Genomic DNA, 23,200 nt, shown 5'->3' with positions numbered 1-23,200 from the left:
CATGCACACGCACGCACGCACAAACACCGGAAATACAGCCACCGTGGGAAGAGTGCATTTAGCTCATGCAAAGCGGCCCGGCGGCCTTAAGCATTAGTCAATGGAAAGTGAGTCTCTGGGTTTGCGTGAGCCGCGACCTTGCACTTTTTCTCTTCTTCTTCTTAGGTCTTCCTCCCAATTTATGTGCGTACAACTTCCATTCAAGCACTGCCTAGCCTAAGAATTTTTTATTTTATTTGAAGAGCCTCCCGCACGGACATCTCACTGGCTTTTATTAGGCAGGAAGCCTAGTCTTTAGTTCCACGCAGTTAAACCATCTCTCTTTCTGAATCAGTGATGCCATATCATGTGCGCAAGAGGCCCGTCCAACGCATGTCAGTCATTTGATCCCTTGAGCTTGACGGCATTTTTTTTTTCCTTCTCCTTTATTCGGATGGAGAACTTCGATAAATTTGCGATTTTGCTGGTATGGATATGACGGACACTAGGAACGAGAATGCGCATCCTGGAAGAGAAAGCCTCTAGGCCGGGATCTTGATCACAACTCCATAATGGAATTTAAACTCCATTGAAATTACAGTGTAAAAACATTGATGAGCCCTGTTAACCTCCCCCCATATACTGGGGCGATGCTGATATGGCCCCCACAAGGGCGAGGGTGACACTGCTCTAGCCCTGGGGCCCGGGATAATTCTCATCATTTTTGCTTTTTTTACGCTGTAAATTAACTACAGAAAGGGCCCGTGAAAAGTCTGGCCGGGGGGCCCGCAAAAGATCCCAACCTAGGGGCCCTGCACAAGCATGTGGGAGCCATGGATGCTGGACACGTGTTACACAGTCCCAGAGAGAATGTACGGCAAATTCACCGACAACAGTTCGTCACCAGTGAGTGAGCAGTGTTCGCGAATACGCATCTAGATTCAATTTTACTCCTCCAAATTTTGTTGAGCAGTGAAAATACTCTTTCACATTTCCAGGTGATTTTTTTTTTTTGAATAAAGATATTTCTCTCTTTTTCATTAAACAATAGCCCTTTTTTCACAAAATTACTCCTTAAAATTTTGGAGAGGAGTGAAATTACTCTTTAAAACTCTTTTCTCGGATAACACAACCAGTGATTGAGCAATTGAGTGAATGTGAGTGATAGACTATCAGTAAGTAACTGTATGAATGGCCGGATGAGTGACTCTCCCACCTACTCATTCACTTGGTCATTTGCTTCCCTGCTCACTCACTCACTCGATTATTTGCTCACCTGCTCAATCACTAACCCCATTTATTTACTTGCTCAGTCACTAACTTCATTTACTTACTTGCTCACTCCCTCACTCGATCATTCATTTGCTCACCTACTCACTCTCTAACTCTTTGACTCACTCGTCAAGTAGGCTACTCACTTGCTCACTCACCTGCTCATCATCCACTCACTCACTGCACCACAGTTGATTTGCCGGTGAATTTTCCTCGTGATGACTTGTCATGTCGGCGAATTGCGTGGCTGTGAATTTTCGCTGAGCCGAATTTTTCTTTCGGTGAATTGCGTGTGTGTCAATTAATAATGAAAGGTGGCAGCACTACACAGTAACAAAGTTCGCGTTAGGTTCTCACAACACGTACACACATATTCCAGCATGTACCAATTCATTACAAAATTCCGCAGAAGAATGTGGACGAGTTGCATGTGTGGTTTAGTAGTAGTGAATATTCCGACGGTGAATTGTTAGCGATGAATTTTTCCTCACCCAAGAAGAGCCTCGAAAATCGATTCGTTAACGGGCCGTAAAACGGGATTTAAAAACATTAATTGTTTTATTTCCCAACTTATCGATCCATGCCATATTCACACAAAATATGAACCTTAAATCCATTGTTAACGCACATGCGCATTCATATACCGAGGAAATCCGCAAAACCGTCATCGCATAGGGCCGCGTAACATACTAGAAAGCGAAAAAGCTAGGCTTTTCAAAACCATACCACACGTAGAAATTTACACAGACAAAAAATTTAATCAAACTGGGTGTGTGTGTGATATTCTCAATATTCGCAATACAAAAAAAAAAAAATTAAATAAAATTAACTTCATAATTCTTTAGGGTGATTCAATTTTGTTTCTTTAATAATATTTTTGTCTGGAATTCATACTATGAAAAATTTTATCTAAAAAAAAAATTAATTTGTGGAATATATGCGGAAGGAGTTCCATCTCCGACACACCTATGCACCGAATTTAATTTCAAAAAGGCGTATATAAATAAATTAAATACCCATTACACGTTCAGAATGGTATGATGATATTACCCCGCGCGATAGTTTTAAGAGACTGATAATATATCTCGAAAAAATAAAAGATAAAAAAACTCGCAGAAATATTCATTTTATACTAACATCAAATTGCATGAAAAATTCGATATTGAAAAACCGGTTCGTAAACAATTTTTGCTCGAGGAATATCCATTAATTCCACACAGTCCTCGATATAATGCCGGAGGGTACGAACCCGAGTTCGTTCCTTGTGGATTCCGCAGCTATATACGCGTAGGATTCCCTCTTTTAGGATTCTTCTTTTTTCACCCCAAAAAAATACTGATGGTATACGTTATATAGTCGAACATAAATTAGTTCAGTGGCCATGCTGTGGTGGGATCAGTCATTAAACTATGACTCGCGATTCAATCGTGAACTCGCGAACTCGAAATGGGCACATTTCACGCGGAAATCAACGGATTTACGAATAAATGGGAAAAATAAATGACTTATATAAGGTGCTTCACGTAGAATGTCCGAAAGTACCGCAATTTCCCGTAATAAAGCCGCGGCTAACGTAACTGAAAGGTTAATTTTTTTAGCTCTTGTAGGGCTAAGAGGGTTTTATAAAGAGATTCTAGTATATTTCTTATATGAGCAATTTTTGCAACGGTTTGAAAATAAAATTTGTGCTTTTGAATAATGCCTATAACATCACGTAATATTTAATGTCGTATTTTAAGGGAGTGAAATTATCACACCTAATTTCCTTTTGTTGTGGACAAACACAGTGATGTGGAAAAACACACACTTTAATTGCAAACACAGTGGTTGTAATTAAAGTTCTCGTACTCTGAGTAGTTTTTCCTCAAAAACTACTTATCCGAATACAGCCAAATTTTTAGGATATCTTAATGAGACCATGGGAGAGAGATTTATGAAATGAAACAAAAAATAGTTCAATTTTCGACCGCCAGGTGAAAAAGTGGCGCTTTTTATCGCGTTTTACATTTTCCCATGGTCCTTATAGTGTATATAGGAAGTTTCAATGGAATACGTCCTCCAGAACGGACGCTGTACATGGATCGGAGTAATGTCCGTATACCGACGCTGCTCAGACCAATGTTACACCCGTCTGTATAAGGACACTACTCCGACTCATGTATAGCGCCCGTTCTCATAACTTTAATGATCAATTTAAAAATTATAAATTTCCAATACAAATTTCAAGTATAAATTTTCAATACAAATTTCAAGTATAAATTTTCAATACAAATTTCAAGTATAAATTTCGAATCAAATTTTAAGTATGAATTTCCTAAAAAAAATTATATATGAGGTATAAATATATATCTTTAAAAAAATTAGACATGAATTTTTAATATTTTATTTAAAAAATGAAATATGAATTATAAAATTGACTATAACTGTCAGTATACAGACGGGTGTAACATTGGCCTGAGCAGCGTCGGTATACTGAAACTACTCAGACCTATAAAGCACCCGTTCTGGTAGGCGTATTCATTGAAACTTGTAATATACGCTATATGGACCATGGAGAAAAGAAAATTTAATCTAAAGCGCCACTTTTCACCTGGTGTTCGAAAAATGAACTATTTTTTTGTTCCATAAATCTCTCATTTAGATATCCTAAAAATTTGGCTGTATTCTTGATAAGCAGTTTTTGAGTAAAACTCCTCATAACACGAAAACTTTAATTACAATCACCCTGTATTTATGCACCTATTTATGAATCAACCGTGAAAATCTTGTTAATTTTAGACACTCTCCATGAAACACCCGGTATGCATAAGTTGAACCTTGACCGACGGTTATAAGAACATAAATAAAAATTTTTTTCTCGTTAATCATTTTTAATTATGAAAAATTCTTAAAAAAGATCTTAATTTATAGTGAATGCGTTTCATAGATTGCGCATTACATTTTGATTACATTTTGAATAATGAAACTCCTTTTTATTGAACGGTAATTCAAATACGCAAAATTTACTTTTCTTTCTGCGATTCAATTTCGTTTTGCTCATGAACGAAAATTACATGCGGCTCATTTACTGGAAATTACGATTATTGAAATTTCATGGTTGATTGTGAAAAAAATCAAAATATAATACGAAAAAATATATCACAAGAGAAAGAAATTCATCTGATGAAGGAATAATGCTTATTGTTTTTAATTCAATTCTATTAATTCATAATTATTCTTAAATTATCCTTTTGTGATTATAAATTATTACTAATAATTCATTGCATTATTTGCTACGGTTGAAAATTCAAATTTTTATCCAGCCTGAAATGATAAAATGTCAATTATTAAAATTTGAGTCTTTCTTTATTTCACAGAGAAAACTTTTTTAGTGTCTAAAAGTTGTTCAGTAAAAATTTTCATTGTTCAAAATTTTTTCAAAATTGCTATTTCGCCCTGTGAAATTTGTTTGAAAAATTTGGAGAAATATCGTGGTGAAGGATTTTCGCTCTCTTCTTTTTCCTGAAATTTTAAGGTCTAGCTCGTGAAAGGTGGCAAAAATCAATGAATTCAATCACCGATATATCTCAGCCGCACTCATATTACAGAGCGACTTCTTTATTCACAGATTTCACTAATTGACGTTTTTGTTTATGGGCGGGGGGGGGGGGCTGTTGTATAAAAGTTTTAATTTTGTACTGCATTTTATACACTTCAGGGGTCTGTCTGTCCAGCCAAAATTTGGGACCGTTTTCTACACCCTTTCACAAAAATCTGGACCTGAAAAACGGACCGTTCACAAACTAAAAATTTGTAATTTCATTTCATTTGTGATAGATTAAACTATATTACTTCGCTTCAAAATTACTTGTTTTTCACAAAATTAATGATCCTTTTTTTACAAAAATAAGGAAAATTTTCATACAAACAGGACCCTACAAAAAAAGTCTGGACAGACCCGCTCTGCACTTATATTTCCATTACCATGATTTTATGGGAGTGAAATTATCACAGCTAAATTGCTGTTTGCTGATATTTTATTACACTTATTTTAGAATCAACTGTAAAATTTTGATTCGTTTTAGCCACTCCTCGTGAAAAAACTGTACACAATACGTTGAACCCCGACCGACACCATTAATTTGGTACTTGCGAACTATTTAATTGGAGAAAAAAAATTTAATTTATTTAAAATTTTTTTTTTAATTTATAAAGAATCTGTTTTTTGTGGATGACGCCCCGTACCATATTCAATTTTTTTTTCTTCTCTTGTTTCAGACGACCCACAAAAGTTAAATAGTTCGAACAGCCCAGATCCGTCAAAAAGTCCTCCGTACAATTTGAAAGTAAAGAAGCAGCGCAAAGCTCGGACGGCCTTCACCGACCACCAGCTGCAGACTTTAGAAAAGAGTTTCGAGAGGCAGAAGTACCTCAGCGTCCAGGACAGGATGGAACTCGCCGCTAAACTCAATCTCACGGACACTCAAGTCAAAACTTGGTACCAGAATCGCAGGTGAGTCGATCCACTCTGTGTGGATAATAATTAACTATTCGAATTTCCAGAAAGCGTTCTGGGTGGTCACTAGGTAATACGCATAGCAGAGGATCTACTGGACACCACATTTGATGGGAAGGGCTGGCATGCTTTAGCCGGGGGCACTTTCTAAATAATAATTTTTTCCCCCACTATATTAACTCGCTATAGAAGGGCCCGTAGAAACATTACTCAGGGATTTCTCCAGAGATGGCCATGCGCTGACCAGAAACTCCACTTCAAGGCCGTAACTAGGATTTTTGCCGCCCCCACAACTTTAAAATTCGGTAATTCTATAACGGTGTTCTTTGTTCCAACCTATAATTCCCGCACTTTAAATGGGGGGTGAGGGGTAACTGCCCTGGTTAGGGGCAGTTGCCCCTCACCCGTCTCCTCTAGTACCGGCCCAGTTCCATCTATAGGTTGATTACGGCATCTTTATTCTTGATTGTTCAGCGGAAAAATTATGCCCATTAAAATCAAATTCCGGATGGAATAATTTATCATCCTTTTGGACTAATCTGATGCCGTTGCAGGGCTGCACCTTTGTCAGAATGGTTACTGGGCTATGGTTGAAGTTACTGGTTCTCCCGGGAAATGTTTCAGCATTTCTGGGTGAGTTAACGTAAATAAGTACTCGCAATGATTATTGTTATTTGCCTGGTTATGGGAATGTTGCGACTGTACAAATAAATAAGAATCAAAGGGCAACCTAGAGAGACAAGAGTTACACTGAAGTCCAGTTTTGGGGGAGCGAGCGGCGCAGTGGTAAGAAGCTCGTCTACCACCATGAATGCTGCCGTCAGTTCCGAGAGTTTGATCCCAGAGACATAGATGAGTTCCTTCCCTACCGAATCTGAGACGACCAGATAGCTGGCGTCTCCTCAATAAGCCCTCATGAAGTCTCCATGCTCAAGACGAGCACGGAAGTACCTACTGTCACGATTTTCTCTAGAGAGAAAGACTTCCGACACAACTTTGTCGGTAGTAAATTGCTGTATGGCGATGTGGCCGGAGTTGGTGTGTGGTAAAGTGGTAGGAGCCCGCTGCATAGCCTCCACATCCTGCAGCAAGGTCCCTGGGCTGGGGTCTGTGGCGAGCCTCAAGGCCAGAATTTTCAAGTATTTTGCCCGAGCCTTTGTATAGTGAATTTAAACAAAAATGATGAATCATCCCGAGCTCCAGCCCGGAGCCCTGTCATCAAGGGTCCGCTTAGGGACCCCCTAAGGAGGTCCAAAGGGATTCTTGGAGAGATTCCAGGGGTTTGGTTAGCTTAGATGAGAAATGTACTCATTGTGATTACATTACTTTTGTTTGTTTGTTTTGGACCACACTCAACCCTTGCGGAGGGGGGGGGGTGCTCCGCTCCCCCCCCCCCCCGACGATTTACGGCCATACATCGCTATTTATCCCGACCCAAAGTTAATTCGCACTGGCTTCCTAAACGAGTCGTACAAATCTATTACAGTCCGGTTTATAAATGCACTTATTGAGTCACTGGTTTCACTAATTTCGAAATACGAAGTCCCAATGGTCGAAAGCGCATCTGGTTGTTGGCCCTGGGTCGCGGCTGAAAAAGGTTGATAGCCTCTGTAATGGGAGTCTGTGGGCTTTTTTATGGCACAATATAAAGAGAGAATCCTTATTATAAACTGTATATCTCCCCCCCCCCCTCATAAAGTAAATATAACTACACACGAGAGCTAACGTTTTTCTTTGATATTTCTAGGACGAAATGGAAAAGGCAGACCGCCGTCGGACTAGAACTGCTCGCCGAAGCCGGGAACTACGCGGCTGTGCAGAGGATGCTGCAGAGCTCCCCTTACTGGCTGAACCACTACGCGGCCAACCTGTCCTTCTCTTCCGTGCCAGGTATGGACATGTACTACCGGCAGGCGGCAGCGGCCGTCCTGCAGAAGCCGATGGCCTACCGAATGTATCCGACCACGACGGCCACACCGATGGGCATGCCCGTCAACTTCTCGTCGTCCACCGTGCCGCCACCTCCGCCGCCTCCGATGAACTCCAACAACAGTGCACCTTCGCCAACTTCACCGCTGTCTTCTACAACAAGTTCCTCGACGCTGAATTCCTTCTATGGACGAGAGCCTCCACCTTGCTGAGTGTGAGAGACACGCGCACACACACACACATGCGTTTAGAACTAGACGTATAAGACACAGAGACTCCATTATTTGCCATAAACATTGGGTGTTGAACATTTATTACGTGTAATGTAAATACCGGACAGAGAAATATGTAAATAGTAACGGAATGTGAAGAAAAAATCGTCCGGTTGATTATTATTAATATTATTATCGTACATAAAGCAAAAATGAATGTTGGCCAACCCGTAAGCATGTTGCGTAGCTTCTTCGCCCGTTTTTCTGGAACTTTATTTTGTTTTCCGAGATGTGACACAACACGAGATTCCCAATAGCGTCTGTACTGCATAGAATCGATTCTACTATACAACCATGATCTGCTTCTCAAGAACAAAATCATCTCTCTTCTCATTTATACTTTTGATTATATTTATTTTTCTTCTCCCTTCTTATATTTATTTATTAAAAACAACTGATGTGAAGAAGATTCTTATATGATCTGGTTATTTGATTATTTTGTGTATATAACACATAGATTCCAACGATATACATCCTTTAAGTCGTCGGGTTCACACCAACAGCGCTATGCGATTCTCACCTACACAAAACCTGTTTTTGTACGGATGGACTGGTTACGTAGAATCGACCATTAAAAATTGTCCGTGGTGTGCTAGTCGCAACTCGACACCGGTTTTTTTCTGTGGGTTGAAGCTGCGTAGCGCTGTGGCTGTAGATCCGGCTTAAGAGGCCAGGATGATTCAGAACTCATGGGGGGGGGGGAACTTTAAGGGGAGAGAGATGGAACTCATCTAAGCAAGCAATTTACGATGTATGGTCGATGCGCGAGTGGTGAACCACTATATATTTTATTTACTACACACCCCACTCTGGCCATATCGCTATAGTGCAATTTACTGGCGTAAAGGGGTTTGAACTGAAGGTGCCATCTACCGGTGGTCGAATCAAGCTCGTAAGGGCAAAATATCTTATCTATATTCATTGGTTCGAACCTAGCACCTGACGTCAAACTTCACGGTGGCAGACGAGCATTCTACCACCACGCCACCCACTCGGGTTCACACCACCGCGGTGAACTACGAGTGGTCACTCTTCAATTTGAAATATAGATGGCAGCACTAAATATCCACGTACATCACTAGAGACACACTCCGACTTAGGAACGCGCTACTCACAGTAGTAAATTGCTCATGGCTATATAACCGGATTTTTTTCTCGGGTTGAAAGTAAAAAGAAAGTCAGCACTGTCATGAACGCACATATAGCACTGGTTTTGGCACTTTTTGAAATTTCTATCGCGGATTGCAGAAGGGGATAGGCATGCATTTCATATACGCTGGTGCTACGGACGACATCCATGGTTTGGAAGCACAAAGAATAACCCCGGGAGTGTTTATCGACAAGGCCGCGGGAATTCGACAATGCCGGACCGCGGAACATTTCACCTAATTCTTGAACATGACTAGAAAGCTGCGTTGTTGGGAGATGAGAAAGATGCTTTCAAAATTTCAACTTCGTGTGAAACATTCGTATATCGCAGTACCGTAGATGAGCCTATAACAACTCATACCTTTTAGTTTAAAATTGTGCATTGAATCCACAGTTGGTTTAATAAAGAAAGAGATGTTCAAAATCTCACACACACTATCAAACAATGGCGAAAGTTGAGAATAAATGGGAATTCTGGCTGGAAGTACATTTCAACCCCGGGAGTTAGCAGACGCACATCCTCGGGAAATAAATCACGGGATAGTGAAAATGCAGATAATCGATAATATACAGGGTGATTCAGGAAAGATGGGGAAAACTCTCTTTAAGAGGTGGTAGTACACACACAAAAGCAAACAATTGTCATCAAAGAATGTATGGTCTACGTAAACAGCCGCTCCGAAATCTTTAAAACTGCATTCCTGTTGAAATTTATCGGGAGAAAAAGAACGCCATGCATGCAAATGCAACTTGGAGGAGAAGAAGAAGAAACCGTATACAAATCTGCGTCACGGTGAAGAAATGGTGCGGACTCAGTATTACTAAAGTACGCCATTATCCCGTACGTTGCAACTGTTGGAACGATTGCACGCTGGTATAACTTCACAGGGCTAGCGTCTGCGCCTTTTATTCACCGTGACGCAGATTTGCATACGGTTTCTTCTTCTTCTTGCTCAGGTTGCATTTGCATGCATGTGGTGTTCTTTTTCTCCCGATAAATTTCAGCAGGAATGCTGTTTTAACGTTTGCGGAGTGACCGTTCCGAAGCGCGTTTGCGTTTCATGTTAGACCATGCATTGCTTGTATTGGTGTGCACTATCACCTCTTAAAGTTTTTCCCATCTTTTCTGAATCACCCTGTATATGAATGAAACGCTAATGCCGGAATCATGAACTACGTCACCTAAAAACATTCATGAGTTCGAATTCTATTCGCTTTCCCGTTCCGATATTTTTGTTTTGAAAAAAAAAACCCCATTAATATGATCGAAATAGAGAAACTTTGTGCTCAGATGACCCGTGCTGCCACCTATTAAATAAGGACAAAATTATTTGTTATGAATTCAAAAAGGTAAAATTGACTGTTGGTTTATTACCAGTGTGCTTCATGAAAATAGATTTTACATGGCGTGATACTATGCACTGATTATGTTCGTGCAACTCACCGATGTAAATTTTATGCGCACACATAATATATACCGGTCGCTGTATCTATACGTTTGCCACAAAATTATTCTGTGGCAATCCTAAAAACATAGTAACCTGTATTATGGCTCATATAATTTACGCAATGTGTAGCATAAAAATAAAATATCTATCGCGTGATACCATGGACTATTTTTTTAATATCCTGTTGAAAAAAAGTAATGGGTTTTGTGATGTAAAATTTACACCAGTGTGCAGCATAAAAAATAAATAAATGACATGAAGGCGCGTACTGTTCATTTTGATGCTGTGTGCGTGTATATCGGTTCAAAATCAACAATTAATTTAACAAAAAGTTATATGAAATCAATAGGCTTTCTGGATGTTATGCCAAAGTGAACAACAAAAAAGGGAAACGCCATTTCTCTCCACCGGGAATCGAACCCGACAGACCAGTCACGACCCAGGCTCTGTCCCTCCAGGGATATAGGCCTTTTACCCTTGCGGGTTGGGTCGCGCTGGGGAGAAGGGAATCGAACCCAGCATCTCTTGCTCACCGGGCAAGCGTACGGCCCATCATACCATAGAGGGATACCCTTCTTTCCTTAAAATACGAGCAGTAGTGTTACTTACTCAGTAGAGACATTGTAGCCTCTCTTTAACTTCAGCTAATGGCCTCCAGGCGGCGGCAGAAGAGATGGATGTTGAATTTTTGCTCTGCTAACTACCGTATTCACCGACAGAGTTCGCAGGTTAAAGGATTAGCGATCGACACGGATTGGTTAAAATCCTCAATTTAACCAATCCGTTTCGATCTTCAATCCCTTCACCTGCGATTGTATAGGGCCGTAAGGACGGTATTCGCCGACATTGTTTAAACTGTAGCCATATTTTTTTTGATAAGAGATCAACATAGATTGGTTAAAAACCTGAATTTAACCAATCTCTCCGTGTCGATCTCTTATCAAAAAACTGTGGCTGTAGTTTAAACCATGGCGATGAATACCGCCCTAAGATACATGAAATCAATAGGCTTTCTGGATATTATGTGGTGAACAGGAAATAAGCGCCATTTTTTTTTCACTTGTGTTCTCACACACGCACGCACAAAAGAAATCTTTTTCCTGTTCACCTCGACATAATATCCAGAAAGCCTATTGATTTCATGTATCTTAGCCGAACAGAGCAAAAATTTAACAACCATCTCACAAATAGTTATGTCTTCATATGATAGGAGGCAGCATAGACGTACGCAGAATTTTCTCGGGGGGGGGGGGGGGTTCAATTTTTTTTTTCCTCTCAAGGGGTGTTTACGTTTTATCCTGCAAAATAACACTATAATCTCGATTTGAGGGGAGTGGGGGGGTTAAACCCCCCCCCCTTGCGTACGCCAATGGGGGGGGGGCAGCAGGAGTGTCCGAAATCAATTAGGATTCTCGAATATAATAAAATATAATAACTTAAGAAGGTTCGGAAATTTTCTTATTATTGTTTTCTTCCGGTTAGCAAATTATTTCTCCCGTTTAATGCCAATCCACGACATTGTTCACTTAATCTCACTGGTCCGCTAGTAGAAAAATGTTGATTTCAAATAAAGCTATACCCACGAATTTAGGACCCACTGTATGCCTCTAGAGGCGGGACAGCAATATATGATTGATTGATTACTCACGAATTTACCGCCTAATGCAAATGCACATGCCGCATCGCACACCGCCTCGTAACAGAAGCATCTAAAAATATTTAGCTCTATGGAAATAAGCAATCCCAAATGAAAACCACGTTTTAGGAGGATTTAGGCTTCCTCATTTTATGAGTCGATTCACGTTATCCTCTCGTATCTCATTTTCGGACACCACAATCAACTCAGTGTATTTAAAAAGAGTACAAGAAGGTTTTTTCCCCTTAAGTTTGTGTATTTGAGTTTCGCAAGAAAATATTTACGTACTTGACAAGAAGTATCTTAAAAGATCATAAATGGGTTCTTTTCAATCTATTCGGAAAACAAAGTGAAGAATTCGTATTACCATCGATAAATGCATCGTAATAGCGTGTGTGTGGTTTTTGTTTTCGTGATAGTCTTTTATTTTTCAAGGAAAAAAATTTACATTAAACAAAAAAACAGAACAGGTTTGATTCAAGTAAAACATTACATACATCACAGATACATAGGAAAATATTTAGACACAATGTTAACGGCTCTTATCTCTGAATATAATATAATAATTTTCCTCCTTATTCTTCCAAAATAGATTTTACGTCAGAGCTCCGTATCGTTTTTATATCACAAGTTTAGATGACATTATTCTGGAAAATATTGTTAATAATGTGAATGATTAGAGCCCAGAAGGTCATTCAAAATGCCATAAATGCCTTTTTTTTTCATTTTTTCAAACTTTTTTTGGTGAAAAAGGCAATTTTCACCTTTTGCGCCGGGTGTTACAGCTAGTAATTACCAAAATCGCAATACATACAGCGTTTTCATAATAATTTCGTAAATTATATTATGATAATTACGGCGAAAATCTCCCCTATTTGTCAGGTATAACGTTATTTTCTGCCATTTTAATTACGATCGGTGATTGTGCCTATTTTCGGCAATTTTTTTTAATGATAATTGGCAATGTCCCGTTTTTCCCGGATTATTATTTAAAAGATCCCACACTTTACCGTATTTTTCTCAATGAAATATGGTCATCAGATCATTTGAATATTTTTTCGTGAAATGCTGTGCATTTTTGTTGACTGCGATTTGTAGCAGCCCTTTATTTCCACACCCTTCAACAATTTTAGCAGTAATTAGCATGTTCATTTAAAGCAATAAATTACAATTTTTGGAAAATTTAGTGATATCCTGTATTTAAAATCGCAATTTCCTGCATTTTCCTCGATGATGCATGGTATAGTATGAAGGTGTAATTTTATTTGAACCCAAATATGGATATTACTAATACAAATTACAACGGATGAATAATTTTATCAAGTCTACCTGCGGGCCACTGTTCCATCTGTAGCCCGCGAACCATAGGTTGAGAAACGCTGAGCTGAAGGAATTTCCTACTAATGACAAGAGAAGTCGTTGTGTGAATATATCTTGGCAGCATTGAAAGTAGTAGTAGCAATTAACCCTAGAATGGTACCTATAAGTCTTGGAGACGTAGTTGCGTATAAGTGTTATTAAGCATAGATTTTTTTAGGTGCAATGGGTGCGATGCACCCGGGTGGCAGTTTGTAAGGGGCGGCAGCTTAGACTTTAGTTAGACACAAGAAAATTTTAAAATCTCCAATACTAAAAACTGATATGGCCAGAGGCAAATTTAGGGTTCAGCTGACTGTTGGCTACAAAAATTTTGCCTGCCTTCTCTCACCCTTGTCTGATTTTCTTGACCATTTACTTCTTAAATTTTATGGACATAACCCCACTCAGCCTGTAAACTCTGACTCAGTCCCTCTCTGGGAAGAAGGGGGGGGGGGATGTACAGTTTTACAAATTTCGGCACCCTTCTCCCATAATACTAATTTTCTTGATCAGTCATTCCTCCAATTCGCAGCCCTGGGCTGTAGCCCGCTAAGGCCCTCTGTTGTAAATACGGCTCTGCACATCGCATCATGCTTCTGAGCCATACCCTGCCGGCAAAGTTGTTGAGAAAACTTGGTGGGGGGGGGGGGGGGTCTTTGGGACAGTTTAATACCTGAAACAAGAATGTACTCTATCCCAAGGGGAAGTGTGCGTTTTGATGCTCTCATCTAGTAATTTTTTTTCCGAAAGAGTCAAAAATGAAGGCAAATTAAGAATTCGTGTTCTTGTTTGGTCTCTGGACACCAAAAACGGCTTTGAAAAAATAATGTTTTAAATAAAAGTCGCCTCGTTATATATTGGGTGAACGTGAGTAACGATGAGACTCATTAGCCGAAATGTGAATTGAGTTATCTGATTTTTTTTCGATTAAAATTAACCGACTGATAATTAATCGAAACAAATCTTGTTAATCATTAAGAATGCATATTTTTTCATATATCACATATCTATAAACACTTTTTTTTTTCTACTAAATACCTCAAATTTAATTCAGCATCAATGAATAAACTACAAATGAAATAGTACAAGCAAGAAATGCGAACACCAAAAATCGGCGCTATGTAACGTGAAAGGTCGTTGAGCATAAGTTAACTTAATAGATTAACATTTTTCTTGTAGAAAGTGTCTATATTCATAAGGGCTCCTCCCCACACGCACCATTAAAGTGAATGAGTGGTGGCAACTCAGTATACACATATGGTGCAGGTATGGGGTCACTCAAGTATTAAGTCAGCATCGGGGGGGGGGGGGGTTTCGGATTTGCTGACTTTTGATGAAATGGGAGAGGGCGAGGGGAGGGGGTTTTGAAGGTTGCTTACATCATCAACCACCCCTTTTTGAAGATATGAAATATTCTAAGCAGGGGGGGGGGGGTCAATGTTTTGCTGACTTTTGCTGACAGGGGGGGGGGTCAAAAATGGCTAAAAATCTGCTTACGTAACAATTGAAAATGACCCCCCATCTCAATTCACTCGATGAACAACCAAAGGGCCATTCAGCATCAACTGAATAAAAAATTATTGACAAGATTATTTCTTGCACAATTTGTGGATGTGTTTTGGACTTACATGATGTTGCAAGTAGCAATAATACTTTACACATTTTTATTCTTTCGCCGATTTAATGAGTTTTGGCAAAAAAAAACGAAGAAACTGTAAATTTTGATATGAAAAATAAAGTTGAAAGCTCAATGATATTTATGTTGGTGCGACATCTATCATTATTTTCAATCAGCAATTAAGGCTTTATACAAAACAAATTATTCGCCTGTTTTTTTAATCGGGGGAACCTTACGGCCGTATTCACCGATAGAGTTTAAACGACAAGCGCTCGTTAAAGGATTGGAAATCGACACGGATTGGTTATAATCCTGGCTTTAACGCGTAATCTCCAATCCTTTCACTGCGGTTGGAGTTCAAACTCGCCGTTAGTACCACATTGTAATGCATTGAAAATACTTAATGCAGTTTGATCATTTTCGTCGCACCCCGGTCATTTTCTGCACACGAGGGCTAATTCGGCCACAGGACCTACAATTTATTACCTATTCCAAACGGTAGTTCTTTTTTTTTTTCATGCTCACCGAGAGGTTGATGCGCTAACCCCTCGGTGTGGGGGCGGTTGCAATTTTTTTTTTTTTTTTCTGTGGTCATATCGCCATTTCTATTGTACCACCACGTCAGGAAAGTTTCTGACAAGGGCGAACTGGGTATAAAACTCGCGACATCCTTTGGTAATTTAGGCGATTATCTTAACAATCTGGGCTACCGCGCCCCCTTTAATGCAGTTCAGCTAAGTGCTAAGTTCAACCTAGCCGATATTTTCTGCAATTTTTATCCATGCGGAAAATCTAGAAATATAGCAGTTTTCTTTCTGCACTGTATCTAAGGGTTAAGTTCAAGTGTACATTTACCCCAAAGACCTTCTATACTTATTTTAATCACGAACTTTACCACATATCATTAGCATCCACGCCTGCTCCCCCCTCTAAGTTGCGGGGGGGGGGGGTGAGCAGGTGGTTCTCGTGCCCCGGGCATTGGGTCCAAGGGGGTGCAAATTTCATTCTGAAACCTCTCCTTCAAAATTACAAGAGGGCGTCAAAATGCGCGCTTGCCTCGGGTGGCCAAGCATCAAGTTGCGGCCCTTATCATTAGTAACATACCATTCCAGGTTACTTTTACTTCAATATCATTGAAGCCTTGCACCCGGACGGCAGTTAAAGTCGAGCCACCCCCCCCCCCTGATTCTAGGGTTAACAGTAGCATTATAAAAGTAATTAAATTGATATTGAGAGTGTTTTTAGACCAATCACCAAAGAGATTCCCGATGGGAAAAAAATAGTTCGAACTTTTCCATCGCCAAGTAAAAACTATGGTGTTTTTAAACTGCAAAAAAACCCATAAAATTCAAAAGTATATTGTGTTTAAACGACTTGCATGTAATTTGTTAGCCTTCTTCGTCAAGGAGGAACACAGTCACACAAAAGTCACAGTTGACACAGCGTGATCATTTCTTATCTAAATACATCGCGCAAGAGTTAAATTGCTTGTTTACAAGCCTGCAACCTGTGTTTTACAAGTTTTGCATAAATTTACAATAAAAAACACAATTTAGCTTCTTTCTTTTCTTTTGTCGAAAATCTTTTCACATAGTCATAAATAAGTTACAAAAACGTTACAGGCTTAAAGTTACAGAAAAAAAATCGATGATTAGATCGCGCTATATAGAGTAGGGCCGCACAACCTCCTACCCATGTACCTTAACACCTCCACGGTGTTGAATCCGAGACGCGAAAGGTGTACTAGTAGAAAAATAACAATGTACACAACAACATAATAAATACTTAAACTGAGCATATTTCCTTCATAAAAAAATTTGGGGTATCGGGATCCATACGAGATATCACCAAAAAAACTACCAAATGCCAGCGCGATTGCCAATTACAGCCAAATAAATTTGTGAAAGGCAAGTGAAGTTCTCAGTTGTAGCCAAATAAAAATTGTCAAAGGCATGTTAAGTTGTCAATTACAACCAAAAAATTGTCAAAGGCAAAGAAAGTTTCCGTTTACAGCCAAAAAAAGGTAAAAGAATATTCTTGCCAATTACAACCAAAAAATTGTCAAAGGCAAAGAAAGTTTCCGTTTACAGCCAAAAAAAGGTAAAAGAATATTCTTGCCAATTACAACCAAGAAGGTGGCGAATGAAAGTAAAGTAGCCAATGACGAAAACTGTCGAAAACAAGTAAAATTTATAATTACAGCCAAAAAAATTATTAAAGGCAAGTAAGTTTGCCATTTATAGCCAAAAAAAAATGTAAAAGACGAGTATAGTTTCCAATGAAAGAAAAAAAAAATTGTCACAGAGTCAAGTAAAGTTGTCAATTACAGCCAAAAAAAATTGTTAAAGACAAGTTAAATTGCGAATCATAGCGAAAAAAAATTGTCGGAAGCAAAAAATTGCCAATCGGAGCTGAAAAAATTTGACGACATTAGGGTGTCATGCATAATCGCTGGTAAAAAGTGATTAATCGAGAGAAATTTATCAAACTTGTCGGCGATTATGCATGATTAAACGGATTAATCGCATTATCCGTAACATATTCAAGTTTTTGGCCCCGGGAGCGGAAAAAATACCGCATATCTAACCCGGACTGGAAAGGTTGTGCACCCCCCCCCCCCCACCCCGTTCCTATACAGTCGACTGTATAAACAGTCTATCCCGTTAATAACATTACCACTTATAACGTTTTCCAGCTTGGTACGACTTATTTTCGTGGTCTCAACTCTAACAAATTCTCGTGAAAATTTCCCATTTGAAACGTTCCCCGGCCTACAACGTTTTTTCCATGACGGTTTTTTGGAAAACGTTATAAGCGGGATCGACTGTAATTAACAAATGAAAATTTACTCAATACTTTCGATCAAAACCAAAAACATTTTCTAGGCCCCAAAAAACAGGCTGTTTATGAAGATTTCTCTCTCTCTTTCTCTCTCAAATCACGTGTTCGGACTGACAAAAATAATGCCTGTAAAAATGTCGAAGACGTCACACACACACACAGCTGTTAAAAAATTCCATAAGTCATCGTTATTAATGCGTCAGTTCAGATAATTACAGAGTTTGTAAAAATGCCGTACATCTTGCGAGATGTATCGTAAATTGCCAACCAGGAAAAAACGGGGATCTCACGACGAGGAAAAGATCATCTGGGAAATAATAAAGTTACAAATCGATTGTCCTAAACAACGGGACGATATCGATATTTTCCATCTATATTCGATAAATATGTTTGTATACAAGACAACAAAAAGAAAGCATCGTTTGTCCATCGCGTTTAACGTTCACTTTTCTTCTTCGCATTTAAGGCATTTTCTTCTCGACGGTGTTAAGATGTGACTGATCTCTTATAATTCTTTACATGTAATCGGTGGTTAAAAAGGAAAAGAGTTTTCTTAACCTTTTCTATTTACGATAGAAAGAAAAAGAAGAAACCAATCGATTTAGCCTTGGATGGAATCGATTTTTGAGGAAAAAGTCTTTTGATGGACTTCGGATTATACGATAGAAATCGAATGGGAAAATAAGAGATGTTATCAGACGTTTATAACAACTTGTAGCGCGTGTTTCGGCAGAGTCGTGGTCGCATGTGTCGCTCAAAGCAAGGTTGTTTGGATTATTCGAAACCGATTTGATGCCGTTTTCGGTTTACTGTGTGTAAATTGTGTTCCTAAATGTCCGGGGAATTCGTTAAAATTTTTCCGCTGGATCGGAGTTTCCAGAACTAGGAGTTATGATTGGTTATTACTACTTAATATTACTGCTTACAAAGGTTTTTAACAACTAGCTGATGCGAAGATGAATTTAGGAAAGAAAGAAAGAAAGAAAAATTAATCTGCCCTTGTGGGGAATCTAACCAACGTCCTCTCACTCGCCGGATGACAGCCCTACACCACAAACTGACAACAAAGGCAACGAATATCTCAATCTTTCCATAGAGATCATGTGCACAGAATGGGATCGTAATCGGACCTAACTCGGGGCCCAAGATCACAATTGCTGACACTGCCACCAGATGACGACTTATCCGAGTGTTAGCACCAGCTTTTGTTCGCCGCCAGAGAGCGTTGCTGACGTTGTAGCAAGAGAGTGACGGAGAGAGAGAGAGAAATCATAGAAATAACTGAGCGAGAGGTCGATCCAAGAAAGACCGCAGAAAAAGTAATTAAGAATATGTAATTTTGAATATTAGTACTGTGTTGAAAGAAGAAGAAAGAATGTATGGAATGTTAATTGTGTGTGTAAATCAAGTATCAAGTAAAATTCAAGTAAGCCCCGTTTACGTGTGCCATATTGCGGAAGCATTGGGAGTACTACTGTATACCCAATGGCTACAGGTGAAATGCACTCCATCAGTGACGTCAAAGCTTCGTGCGGAGTCCTTTTGCTACAGATAATGTTGGTTTAGTGATTTCTAATTGCAGCTTAAAGGTTTAAACGTACGGCATTAGTAATATGGCAGCGGCTTCATATCACCAATTGACGGCACTTTAGGAAGGTGTCACCAAAAATGCCTAGAGATCGGACATAATGCGAGAAAACATGAAACCCTCCTGTAAAAGATAAAATTCCGAGATTATTTTTCGAAATGCAATAAACCAGGAGTGTAATAATGCAATAAATTCGTAATTTTACTATAGTTATTTGCCGATACCAAATTTCTAAGTATCGATTAATATCCCTTTGATTCCACGGGGAATTGGATTCAAGAAAACGATTGAAACACTGAATAAATGCAGGGTAGTTATAGATAAACTGACACTACTCAGACGAATGTAATGGCCATTCTGATGGAGGTATTTTGATGAAACTTGTTATATAGGATATACGGACCATGGGGAAAATAATGATTCAATATAAGGAAATAGTTCAATTTTTGACCACCAGGTGCAAAAGTGCCGTTTTTTAGCACAGTTATCTTTTCCCATGGTCCAAATAACTTATATATAAAGTTTCAATAAACTACGTCCACCATAACGGGCGCTACACAGGTCGGAGGTAGCGGCAGTATAACTGAGTTGAATTATAGTGACACTACTCCGATCTGTGTGTCACCTGTTGTGGTGGACGTAGTTCATTGAGAAACTTGATATATAAGTTATCTAAACCATGGGGAAAAAGATAACTGTGATAAAAAAACGCCACTTTTTCACCTGGTGGTCAAAAATCGAACTATTTCTTTATATTGAATCTTTATTTTCCCCCATGGTCCGTATATCCTATATATACCAAATTTCATCAAAATACCTCCATGAGAATGGAAGCTACCTCCGTCTGAGTAGTGTCAGTTTATTTACAAGCACCCTGTATATAAACTGAAGAGCCAAAAGAACTGGTACAGGCATGCGTATGCAAATAAAGAGATATGGAACCAATCAGAGTACTTCACTGCGGTCGGCAACGCCTATATAACACAACAAGTGTCTGGCATAGTTGTTAGATCGGTTACTGCTGCTACAATGGCAGGTTATCGAGATTTGAGTTTGAACGTGGTGTTATAGTCGGCGCCCGAGAGATGTGACATAGCATCTCCGAGGTAGCGATGAAATTTGGATTTTCACGCACGACCATTTCACGAGTGTACCGTGAATATCGAGAATCCGGTAAAAAATTAAATCTACGACATCGCTGCGGCTGGAAAAAGATCATGCAAGAACGGGACTGACGAGAATCATTAAACGTGACAGACGTGCAACCCTTCCGCAAATTGCTGCAGATTTCAATGCTGGGCCATCAACAAGTGTCAGCGTGCGAACCATTCAACGAAACATCATCGATATGGGCTTTCGGAGCCGAAGGCCCACTCGTGTACCCTTGATGACTGCACGACATAAAGCTTTACGCATCGCCTGGGCCCGACAACACCGACATTGGACTGTTGAGGACTGGAAACACGTTGCCTGGTCTGACGAGTCTCGGTTCCAATTGCTTCGAGCTGATGGACGTGTACGGGTATGGAGACAACCTCATGAATCCATGGACCCTACATATCCATAGGGGACTGTTCAAGCTGGTGGAGGCTCTGTGATGGTATGGGGCGTGTGCAGTTGGCGTGATATGGGACCCCTGATACGTCTAGATACGACTCTGACAGGTGACAGGTACGTAAGCATCCTGTCTGATCACCTGCACCCATTCATGTCCATTGTGCATTCCTACGGACTTGGACAATTTCAGCAGGACAATGCGGTACCCCACACGTCCAGAATTGCTACAAAGTGGCTCCAGTAACACTCTTCTGACTTTAGACACTTCCGCTGGCCACCTAAATCCCCAGACATGAACATTATTGAACATATCTGGGATGTCTTGCAACGTGCTGTTCAGAAGAGATCTCCACCCCCTCTTACTCCTACGGATTTATGGACAGCCCTGCAGGATTCATGGTGTCAATTACCTCCAGCACTACTTCAGACATTAGTCGAGTCCATGCCACGTCGTGTTGCGGCACTTCTGCGGGCTCGCGGGGGCCCTACACGATATTAGGCAGGTGTACCAGCTTTTTTGGCTCTTCAGTGTATTACCACTTTGATGACTTCGGTATGGAAACGCGTCATAGTGTATACACAACAGCCAAAGTCCATTCACATTATATCCGAACAAGGGTTCCGTCACCACTTTACGAGATCTTCATTTTGCAGAGGAAGCAGCACTTTCTTCTTGTTGTTTTTCCATTTGATTTTCTTCTTCTTTTTCTTATTGAAGTAAGAAATACAAATTGCCGGATGAGGGCTATGAAACAAACCACTCGAGTGTAAAGCGTTTAATTGCCCTTTAACGCAGGGCATTCGTTTTGTGACCCGAGATGATGATGATCGCGGCCGTTGAATACAAACAAAACAACACAAACATCTGTTACTAAATCTCTGTTGTTGTTTTTTTTAGGGAACATTTCTCTACTTTTTCCCCCCTAAAAGAATTCAAGTAAATTTCGTAAAGAATGAAAATTATTTGCATTGGAATTTCACTGATGATCTTTTCAGAGAAGATATTCACTTTCTAAACAAATGTTCGAGGAAAGAAATTAATATTTATGGACATTCTATAACTTCAGTCTAACAAAAGCTCGTCGTAAGATAATGACTTTGAAACTATGAAATATTTGAATAAATTATCGGATAATCGAACTGAATCTCTATTGAGCAATGCTTGGTATAATAGATAAAAGATAGAAAATGTGTATAACATAATTGATGTTTTAAACATGTAATTATGCGCTACACGTATACATTGTTTTGAACTTTCTAGTACATTTTTTAGATAATGATCGATCACGTGACGTGTCACAGTCCTTTACTGACGTCGTATAGAGATTTTTTTTTTTGATGATCTCACGTATTTTCCGTTGCAGTTTGAATGAAACAGTTGTTTTTCAACAGTGGGTGCATTTTCTTTCCAGGGAAAGGGAAAATTCAGTCAAAAAAATTATTTACTAATTTTTTTCCGAAAAAACAAAATTTCGTAGCATTTTGTCATTTGTCATATCCATATCCGAGGTCTGACGCCTTTGGAGATACACATTTGGTCGCCATTGAGGCGACCGAGAAGAGGTACTGGAATGCATAATAGCCGCCGAGTTCGGACCCCACCGCTGCCGCAGGGGTGGTCGGCTGTGTGTGAAGTTGGTTTTCCGTATTTGCCAACTTCGCAAGGCGAATGCGAGCTCGTTGAAAAGTCTCGCCACAGAGAGCAACATGCCTACAACTATACGTACAATTATTCAATCATTACACAAATATAATCGTTACACTTCACTCATAGTAACAAAAAAAATTACGGCAGATGGCAGCACTACACATAGCAAGCATCACACAGGAGCCGATTTCCCGTTAGGTTCACAACACATACATACATACACGCACAGCTTCCAGCATGTCCCAGGTCTTTTTTGACCACCTGCTAAAATCTTTTCATTTTGAAAGGGCCATGATTTGGTTAGGAGGAGGAGGAGTGCATAATAGAGACTAGCAACGAAAACAAATACATTGTTTTGTTCTACATCGCACAACTCGAGAGGCGAGGTAAAAAAAGAAAAAGAAGCCAC

The 23,200-nt window shown here is 39.6% G+C and overlaps 1 protein-coding gene across 1 annotated transcript in view; it reads left to right on the top strand.

The window, feature by feature from the left end:
* The window catches only part of LOC149086779 (uncharacterized), a 66,659-nt gene extending 58,310 nt beyond the window's left edge, over positions 1-8,349 (top strand). Inside the window, exons 2-3 of the mRNA XM_089231827.1 lie at positions 5,509-5,743; positions 7,494-8,349. Coding sequence (XP_089087953.1) covers positions 5,509-5,743; positions 7,494-7,887 — 629 coding nt within the window. The 3' untranslated portion in view covers positions 7,888-8,349. The remainder of the gene's footprint in view (positions 1-5,508; positions 5,744-7,493) is intronic.
* Positions 8,350-23,200: the final 14,851 nt, after the last annotated feature.

The sequence above is a fragment of the Pholcus phalangioides genome, unplaced genomic scaffold (genome assembly GCF_987345545.1).
Source record: "Pholcus phalangioides strain wild (caught in Gottingen) unplaced genomic scaffold, Ppha-v1.0 ptg000004l_1, whole genome shotgun sequence".
In the NCBI taxonomy this organism is placed as follows: domain Eukaryota; kingdom Metazoa; phylum Arthropoda; class Arachnida; order Araneae; family Pholcidae; genus Pholcus; species Pholcus phalangioides.
This window is presented reverse-complemented; position numbering and strand designations above follow the sequence as displayed.